Source organism: Cebus imitator, unplaced genomic scaffold (genome assembly GCF_001604975.1).
Source record: "Cebus imitator isolate Cc_AM_T3 unplaced genomic scaffold, Cebus_imitator-1.0 Scaffold224, whole genome shotgun sequence".
In the NCBI taxonomy this organism is placed as follows: Eukaryota; Metazoa; Chordata; class Mammalia; order Primates; family Cebidae; genus Cebus; species Cebus imitator.
This window is the reverse complement of record NW_016107539.1, coordinates 3091455-3101516: the sequence shown is the minus strand read 5'-3', so window position 1 is coordinate 3101516 and position 10062 is coordinate 3091455. Positions and strand designations below refer to the sequence as shown.

Here is a 10062-nt window from a genome sequence, read left to right as displayed (position 1 = left end):
CAGCTCACTGCAACCTCTGCATCCCGGGCTCAGGTGTTTCTCCTGCCTCAGGCTCCCAAGTAGCTGAGCCTACAGGAGCGTGCCACCGTGCCCAGCTAATGTTTGTATTTTTAGTAGAGACAGGGTTTCACCATGTTGGCCAGGATGGTCTCGATTTCTCTACCTCGTGATCCGCCCATCTCGGCCTCCTGAAGTGCTGGGATTACAGGCATGAGCCACCGCGCCTGGCCAAGAAAGATAGTTTACTAAGGACATAGCTTAATGGTACAGTTTATTCAACCACCAGCACCTTTCCATGCTAAAACGGAGTGAAGACATCGTCCATCGCTCATAAAACTCCAGTGTCTTTTTTAGGATATGTCTAGTCCATGGTCTTTCTGAATGAGCCTCCAATGGCTACTCTGCCCCCCACAGATTCCCATAAAGGAGTTTATAACCCAATCCAAAATCTCTGGCCTGGTTCTATCACGTGCTTGATTTTGTCTCCTTGGCGCTTCCTGCATACCAAGTACTTCATACACAATTCAACCTTGAATCCTCACCACAAGCTTTTGTGTGAGCTCGGCAGCGTCATGCCAGTCTTTTAGATGGAGACACAGAGGCTCAAAGGTGTTGAGGATCCTCCCCAAAGTCTCACAACTAGTGTGTGTGCGAGCCACAGCATCGCCACAAACAGGAAGTATGGCCCCCCACCAGGACCCCCAGCCAACAGAAAGGAGTCCATAGAATTCTAGCCCTGCCTCCACTTGCCACTCCAGAGTTCTTGAAGATGCTCTTCAATGCCATCAGCCCATAAAAGGCAGCTCCTGCCCTGGGCTGAGGGGGAGGTCCTCTTTTTCTAATGAACAGAGTTCTCAGATGGGCTTATGTTGGCGGAAGCCAGTTAAAATTGAGTGAACCCATTCCTTTTTTTTTTTTTTAATCCAAAATGTGTTTATTGAGATGGATTCCCACTCATCTTGATTCAGAGTGCTTTTAGTGCTGCTTCCTCCTGAAAGAACGTCTTTCTGTAAGCCTCGCTTCTCCTTCTGTAGGCTGGCAGAGGACAGTGGAGCAGCCAACACACAAAACTACTGTTTGTGCATGGCTGAAGAGCGTGGTGATTTTATAGGATCCTGGGCATTTCACATCCATGAAGTAGGAATTGGGGCTCTGCACCAGGCATTTCTTCTTGTGTTTCCTGTTCTCCTCTTCTGTAGAGGCATGAAGGAGATCCTTTGCGAGAGGCATGTTCTCGTGGGTAGGTCGTCACCGCCGGAAAGCGAGTGAACCCATTCCTAAAGGTATGTTCACATGTAGCACCAAGGCAAGAATGTCGACTGAGGTTTTTCACCCTTACCAGCCTTGAACAAGTTTCTTTGCCTCTCTTTGCCTCAGTTTTCAAAACTATAAGGCGAAGATAATACCAGCATCTACCTCAGAGAGCTGATGTGAGCACTAAATGAATTAATACTTATAAAGCACCTAAAATAGTACCTGACATATAAGTGAACTATGATTATTACTGTTGTTGTTTTCTTTTATTTTTTTTTTTCTTTGAGACGGAGTTTTGCTCTGTCGTCCAGGCTGGAGTGCGATAGCACGATCTCGGCTCACTGCAACCTCCCTCTTCCAGCTTCAATCAATTCTCCTGCCTCAGCCTTCTAAGTAGCTGGGATTACAGGAGCCCGCAACAACACCCAGCTAATTTTGTATTTTTAGTAGAGACGGGGTTTCACCATGTTGGCCAGGCTGGTCTTGAACTCCCGACCTCAGGTGATCCACCCACGTTGGCCTCCCAAAAGTGCTGGGATTACAGGAGTGAGCCACCATGCCCGGCCCTGTTGTTATTATTACATGACTTTTTTGCATGCTAGAAACTTATTATCTGCTACATACACACACACACACACACACACACACACACACACACGCACACAGACACGTACACACACTCACACGTGCATGCACACACACGCACACACTCTCACACACACGCATATGCACACACGCACACAGACACGTACTCACACGCGCACGCACACACATGCACACTCTCACACACACACTCACACACTCACACACATACACAGAAAATTCCTGATTTGCATGTTTTGCATTTGGCCCAGGTTACTTTTATTTGTTTTCCCTTAAGCAAAGACCAACAGATCATCCATTGAGATATCTAGATCCTGCCTTTTGAATTACTGTTATAATGAAAAGGGACTCAACATTTAGATCAAAGTCTACCGTTAAGACAATGCAGTCTAAAAGTTAAGTGGGGTGGGGTGGGTGGTGGAATAAGAACCAATCCCATTCTTTTGTTTCCTGCTGTGCTGTGTCATTGCTGTTTTCCATTCTGTGATTCAGTCTTCTTTCTGTAAATGAAGGGCACACCCCTTGAATAAAAGGAGCCTGCGATTGTCTAGAATTATTATCTGTGTCTGCAGAATCACATCGCCACCCACTCCCAGGGATCTAATATAGTTTTCTAAGACCAACAGCTGCACAGCCAGCTCAGGTAATAAAGCAAAAATAGTCAAGTTCCTGGCAAGCCTTACAAATAAATGCTCCTGGTGCATTCCTGATGACAAAGGCAAAATGCGTCCCTTCCCAAAAGTCTTAAGTTGGGATTTGGGGTGAATCATGCTTAAGTAGCCTCCTCTCTGGATTTTTCATTGTGCTCTTCAAGATTTTTTCCATAACTTTTAGTACAAGATGAATCCTGGAGATGTTTGAATAGAACCTGCTAGGAGCTATACTTGCTGTCGCTGAAAAGATTGCGCAAAACAGGCTAGGAATCCTAAACTCTCTGACCAACTGTTTACATGCATGAGTTAGCTTTTTATGCCTTTTCTCCCGCATTTATAACGCGAAGATTGTTTACTCTGACAACCTCCTGGGTTGCTAAGAGAATCAAATAAGAAATAATATGTTAATAGTGCTTTGAAAAGGACAGTCACAAAACCTAACTTTTCCATCAAGCTTTCAAAGGACCTTTTCTTTATTGGATTTGATATACAGAAAGAAAAAAATTTTTTGCTTGATTAATAGAGACGTATTCTAAAAGGTGGTTGCTCATAGACTTTTTCTAACACAATTCTGTAGCCTGAAAGCCCCAGGGACACTGAAAAAGTTTTGCCAACAAGAAGAGTATCCTGTCAGGTTAAAAATCCCAAACTTAAGAAAATCATTAGCCCCTGACAATTCTTAGTCAAAATCTGCCCATGCTGGTCATTTATTCTTTCAGCGCCTGTGATTGAGATGCCAATAATTACGTACGCTGTTCTCCTAAGAAAAGCCTGGTTCAGGTTCATAACCAGGAAAGCTTCTCAACCGGAGGCGTTGCCGGAAGCCACCATTTGTTGAATTCTTGATGTCCTTGCAAGTGGAGATGAGGCAGAAGGGGGGCGCCTGTTCCCAGCTTTACCTACCATCACCGCCTCCCTCGGGCTCCTCTTTCTCTTCCTATTTTCTACTTCACCCAATTTATAGGGAATAAGCTATACAAAAGTATCAAGCAAGCTGGTGAAACTTTACTTAAAACATAATCTAAAAGCCAGAATGCAACTTGTTTGTTTTACAGTAGATTAACCAAAGACCCACATTTTTTTGTACACAGTCTCAAGCATCCTCGGGGACCTTAATTGCTTCTCTCTTAGGCTCTGGAAGAAGCTGGTTTTTAAACAGGATTTTTTTTCTTTAATATTTAAAGACACTGTTTTCTGCCTTCACCTAGTGGGATGTGTATTTTAAAGAATAGAATGTAAACAACGTTAGTCATTTGGATGTTTCCTATGCCTTAAACATACACACACACACACACACACACACACACACACACACACAAAACAAAAAGAAAAACACCACAACAGTAAGCATAAAAGAAGAGTTTTTAAAAGAACTATTTTATGGAATCTACCTGGTTCCGAGCGGGGTAGAATTCCAGATCAGTTTCCAAACATGATTTCACGAGCAATGCCTCGAACCAGGAAGTTCTTTCATGTTCTGAAGCCTCCTGATTCTTAGAAATTAAAGGGCTTTCTGTTTATTATGTAGTTGTTTGTTTGGGTGTTTGCTTTTGCCAATTGACTGTATTTATTTTTATTTTAGATTACAGAGTAAAGGAAAAACACTGTAGTATATATGACTGAAAATAGAAACTCACCCTTCTCTCCCTCTCTGACACGCCTTTCCTTACCCCACCCCATTTTTTATTTACTTCCTGTGTTAATGGTAAGAGAGTATTTTTGTCCTTTTTAAATATTTTTATACATCTAAGCACACACACACACACACACACACGTGTGCAGATACATGTCCTTTTTTAAAAACATAGAGGAAATCATGCAGTATTCCTCTTTCTACAGCTGTGTTTCTATCAACAATAATGCTGGATGATCTGTCCTTGGCCAAACCTATAGCCTATCTCATTCCTGAGGGTTTTTTTTTTTGAAGACTTTTGCTCACTTAAAACCACGTTGATTTTCCACTGCCTTTTAGAGGCAACCTCACCTCCTCTCAAGGAAGCTTTCAAGCACGCAAAGCAGGCTCACTTCCCCTCTTGGCTGGAGGAAATTAGGCCTTCACGCTTTCAGAAATAGCATTACTGTACCCCGTTGCCCTATTCTGGTCTAAGTACCCAACAGACAAATTATCCTTTTCCTGTTAGCTGTGACTTTGAGTTTTCAGGACCGGGGCAGTTCCTAAAGTCAGAGAGAGAGAACGGTCATCATTTTTTACAAGGAGTGTGTCTTGATGGAGACAGAGGTTTAACCACAATGACAAACTGCTCAGCACAGCCCTGCCTGGCTGGAAAAGCATCTGTTTTCACTCCCTCGCCTGGTTACTAGTGGGTTCTGTTGCCTCATTCATAAAGATGAGATCGCTGAAACAACAGGCAGCCGCAAAGCTCCAGGAAGTACAGCAGCATGCAGCTCCTCTCCGAGGTGTGAGTTGGTGTGTGTGGTGTGTGTCCATGCATGTTTTGCACGCACACTTACAGCTGCAGCACTGGGCCCAGAAAGATGTTCTGCCAGAGGAAGACAGGAATCTCCCTAGCAGCAGGCAAAACAGCCCAGGAGCTGGAACAAGGCCCAGGCAGCCTCCTTTATTCCTTCATTCGTGCGGTTAATAAGCATCAGTCTGCCTCTCTTAATACAGCCCAGTGGTCAGACTCAACTCAGGGATCAGATTCCTGGATTCCGGTCCAGGCACTGCCACTTACCGGCAGTGGTATTCAGTCTCTGGATTCCTCAGCTTTAAAATGTTGCAAAATACACATCCCAATCTCTTATCCAAACCCTTATAGCCCAATACACTTTGGAATTCTACATATTTATATTTTAGAAATGTGATGCGGTGCCTATGTCTGATATGACATTGCACTTCCAGCAGGGTCGGGGAAGCACTCCCTGTGTCATCTGATACATCGAGATGTCCACAAAGAAACATACAAAGATCTAACCGGGCGTGGTGGCTCACGCCTGTAATCCCAGCGCTTTGGGAGGCCGAGGCAGGTGGATCACATGACATCAGGAGTGCCAGACCAGCCTGGCCAACATGGCAAAACTTCATCTTTATTTAAAAAAATACTAAAAATTAGAAGGGCATAATGGCGGGTGCCTGTGATCCCAGCTACTCAGGAAGCTGAGGCAAGAGAATCGCTTGAACCCAGGAGGCAGCGGTTGCAGTGAGCTGAGATCACACCACTGCACTCCAGCCTGGGCAACAGAGCAAGACTCCATCTCAAATAAATAAATAAATAAATAAGAAAAATACAGGCTATAAATAGCTTCACATTCATTCAAATCCCATTTTGCAACCAAATGAGTCAGGTTGGAGCCAGTAAGATTTTGCTTCAAAATTCATATTTTATTAATTTATTTTATTTTATTTTATTTTATTTTATTTTATTTTATTTTATTTTTTGTATCTTTAGTAGAGACGGGGTTTTACCATGTTGGCCAGGCTGTTCTTCAACTCCTGAACTCAGGTGATCTACCCACCTTGGCTTCCCAAAGTGCTGGGATTACAGGCATGAGCCACTGTGCCTGGCTTAAAATTCATATTTTATACACTATGGAATACTATGCAGCCATCAAAAACGATGAGTTTATGTCCTTTGTAGGGATATGGATGAACCTAGAAACCATCATTCTCAGCAAACTGACACAAGAACAGAAAATCAAACACCGCATGTTCTCACTCATAGGCGGGTGTTGAACAATGAGAACACATGGACACAGGGAGGGGGGCATCACACACTGGGGTCTGTTGGGGAGAAAGAGGGGAGAGACAGCAGGGAGTGGGGAGTTGGGGAGAGATAGCATAGGGAGAAATGCCAGATATAGGTGAAGGGGAGGAAGGCAGCAAATCACGCTGCCATGTGTGTACCTATGCAACAATCTTGCATGTTCTTCACATGTACCCCAAAACCTAAAATGCAATAAAATAAATAAATAAATTCATATTTTAAAAGTATGGCTCTCAGAGTTTCTTAGAATTCAGGAATAGTGGATGCAGGTTTGTGGGTCCTTAATATTAAGAATCTGTTACTTTCAATGGCAAAAAACATAATTACTCTTGCAACCACCTAATACTATCTTCTTGCTGGGGTGGTGAGGAGGATTACAAGGGGTAATCCATGAAAAGAGCACTTAGTGAATGCTCAGTAAGTATTTGCTGAGAGTCCCCTATGTGCCCTGCACTGTATTACAGCAGCTGACCAATAATCACAAGCAGGGGCCCCACACATTTCCTGTATAAAGCCGGCTAATAAATACTCTGCAATGTCTAGGGCAACCTCTCACCTTTGCTCAAAAGCAGCCATGGACAATCTGTTTAAGAAAATAAATGTAAATAAAACTTTATTTACCGTAAGAGACAAAGGGCCAAATTTGAACGCCATGACTGTAGCTCTTCTTAGTGTTCACATACATTCTTTTCTGAGACAGGGTCTCGCTCCGTTGCCCAGGCTGGAGTGCAGTGGCAGGATCTCGGATCACTGCAACCTCCACCTTCCAGGTTCCAAGTGACTCTCAGTCTCCCGAGTAGCTGGGACTACAGGCGCCCACCACCATGCCTGTCTACATTTTGTATTTTTAATAGAGATGAGGTTTCACCATGTTGACTAGGCTGGTTGCCCAAAGTGCTCCTAAAGTGTTGGTATTTTACAATTTTACAGGCATGAACCACCACTCAGGCCCACAGTGTTCACATTCTAATTCAGGAGACAGTCAACTAATTGACTAATAAAACAAATGTTCAGGCTAGGCGTGGGGGCTCACGCCTGTAATCCCAGCACTTTGGGAGGTCAAGGTGGGCAGATCACTTGAAGTCAGGAGTTCAAGACCAGCCTGGCCAACATGGTGATACCCCATCTCTACTAAAAATACAAAAACTAGCCAAGCGTCGTGGTGTGTGCCTATAATCCCATCTACTCAGGAGGCTGAGGCAGGAGAATTGCTTGAATCCTGGAGGCGGAGGTTGTGATCAGCTGAAATTGCACTTCTGTACTCCAGCCTGGGTGACAGAGCAAGACTCTGTCTCAAAAAAATAAAAATAAATAAAGATTATTGGTAGGTGTAGAGAGCTGAATAGCGTCTCCCTGCCACCTCCAAAATTCGTGTCTGCCCAGGACCTCAGAATGGGACCTTATTTGGAGGCAGGATTTTTGCAGATGTAATTAAGATGACATCATACAGGATTCCAGTAACCCTAAATCCCTCAGGAGGACCGAAATCAATTTTCAACATTATTATTTTCTGTAGTGAAAAGCCAATTCAGCCTCCTACTAAGAATAATAGGGGAGGAACTCCCCAAGTTTAACAAGTGGGTTCGGATGGTATAGTGGGGATAAGCACCTCCTACAGTTGATGAGGACCCTTAATCTCAGAACCTTCTCCACTGGACACATAAAAGCAAGAATTTGGATAACTGTTTTTTGTTTGTTTGTTTGTTTGTTTTTAATCTAATGCAGCCTACACTGGCCAAAGACCCTGCTTAAATACTTTTTCAGCATTGCCATTTAAATGTAAGACTCAAATCGCTGAAAGGTGTCCTTAACTTTGTAGAAAAGCCTTAGATGAAAGACTCACCCAAACCCCTGGAATATACTATTTTAGTGTGGGTGACACTATTGTGTAGCTGTTATTTTCCCAGGCTCTGCCTCTGTAATAAAACAAATGTTCAGGCTAGTGATGCCACTTAAGCTCCGTAAGCCTTGATCTTGTCTGCAAAATCAGGATGAGGATAATGGCAGCCAACATTTACCAAGAGCTTGCTGTGTGCAGACACGAGGCTGTGTCTCGCATGCCTTCTTGCTTAATCATCACTGTCATTATCCCCATTTTGCATATGAGGCCCCTTCTTGACAACTGCAGGGGGCAAAGCCAACAGCACTATTTTCTACCTTGAGTTGTGTGCTACACGACTGCTTGTAAAGTTTTAACAACTTACCTAGCAACTGACACTTATACAGCTAGTGAGCAACAACTAGATTTGAACTCAGCTCTTATCCAATCAGTGCCTCGTTTGTCTTATCTATACCTCTACCTTGTAAAAATCAGAAAAGTACATGAAGCACAGGAAGCCATATGGCTGAGAGCTCACACACACACACACACACACACACACACAATCACACACACGCTCACACATACACACAATCACACACTCACACACACACACACACGCAGACTGGTATTGCTTTATTTCTGACGCGTTCTCTGAACAGCAGTAACAGCACTGTATTCCTCTCATTTTTTTAATCAGTGCCCCCTCTCTGCCAGGATTTTAACCATGTCATCCCTACTCCTGCCACAAGCCTTGTAGTAGGCATATTTGGTTACCTACTTTTTTTTTTTTTTTTGAGACGAAGTGTCACCCTTGTCCAGGCTGGACTGCAACCATCTCTGTCTCTCAGATTCAAGTGATTCTCCTGCCTCAGCCTCCTGAGGAGCTGGGATTACAGGCATGCGCCACCATGCCTGGCTAATTTTGTATTTTTTAGTAGAGATGGAGTTTCTCATGTTGGTCATGCTGGTCTCGAACTCCCAACCTCAGGTGATCCACCCGCCTGGGCCTCCCAAAGTGCTGGGATTACAGGCATGAGCCATAGCGCCCTGCCAGCTCGATATATTCAGGTCTGTACTTTACTTGAACATACTTCAGTGTAATTAATCAGTGTGATAAACTGTTCATACAGTGAGTCTAAGCCCAGTTGTATCATGGGAGTGGTCAGCTAACAATGTGTTCAGAATGGTTCACAAGCATAATGCTAGAAAGTTCCACACTCCAGCCACAGGCATTGAGAGTGCTTCCCACAGTTCAGAAACAGATTTTCTATTGGTGAAACTAGTGACTAGTAAATTTGCATAATGATATTATAAATGGATTTTCATTGGTGGAATTAAAGGTACTCAGGACCTGCGGATTGACTAGAATGTGTTACAGGATGCAGCAATCTGTCCTTCACCTACTCCCTTCCCTGCCTCATTCCCTAACTGATTCTGTTCCAGGCACTGGTTTAAGAGAATTTCTGATTGCCTGATGCAGACCAGAAAGCACAGGCCCCAGCGTCTGGAATGTTGTTATGCCTGTTTTGAATCCACCCTCCCTGCAGGGTGTGACCAGAGCACCTAGAAGAATGGAGTGCTAGGCTATACAGGCTGCTTAGGATGACTATCATTAACCACAACTTACTGAATATTTTCAAATAGTTACCAGAGTGGACTTTGAAAGCTCACAACACAAGGAAATGATGAATGTTAGCGGTGACGGCTAAGCTGATTATCCTGATTTGATCATTACACATGATATACATGTAGCGAAATATCACACTGTATCCCATAAGTATGTGTGACTATTGTGTGTCAATTAAAAATAATAGTAATATACCAGTCATGCGATTAGAGCCAAAAAACTAAATTAAATCTAAAAATAAAGATACTAATAAAGGGGAAAAAAAAAGAACAAAATGCTGAGACTTTGTCAAGCTTTCAGAAGTGTCGTATGAACAGTTTTGTGCCTTCTTTGCTAATAAGTATTTGGCTATAAGAGTAGCAGAATTTGGACAGAGAT

General features: G+C 43.4%; 1 protein-coding gene across 1 annotated transcript; it reads right to left on the bottom strand.

The window, feature by feature from the left end:
* Positions 1–921: 921 nt before the first annotated feature.
* LOC108281346 (40S ribosomal protein S27-like) lies at positions 922–1260 on the bottom strand. Its single transcript, XM_017496893.2, has one exon. The coding sequence runs from the start codon at positions 1228–1230 to the stop codon at positions 976–978; it is 255 nt and encodes an 84-aa protein (XP_017352382.1). The 5' UTR covers positions 1231–1260; the 3' UTR covers positions 922–975.
* Between the last annotated feature and the right edge of the window lie 8802 nt (positions 1261–10062).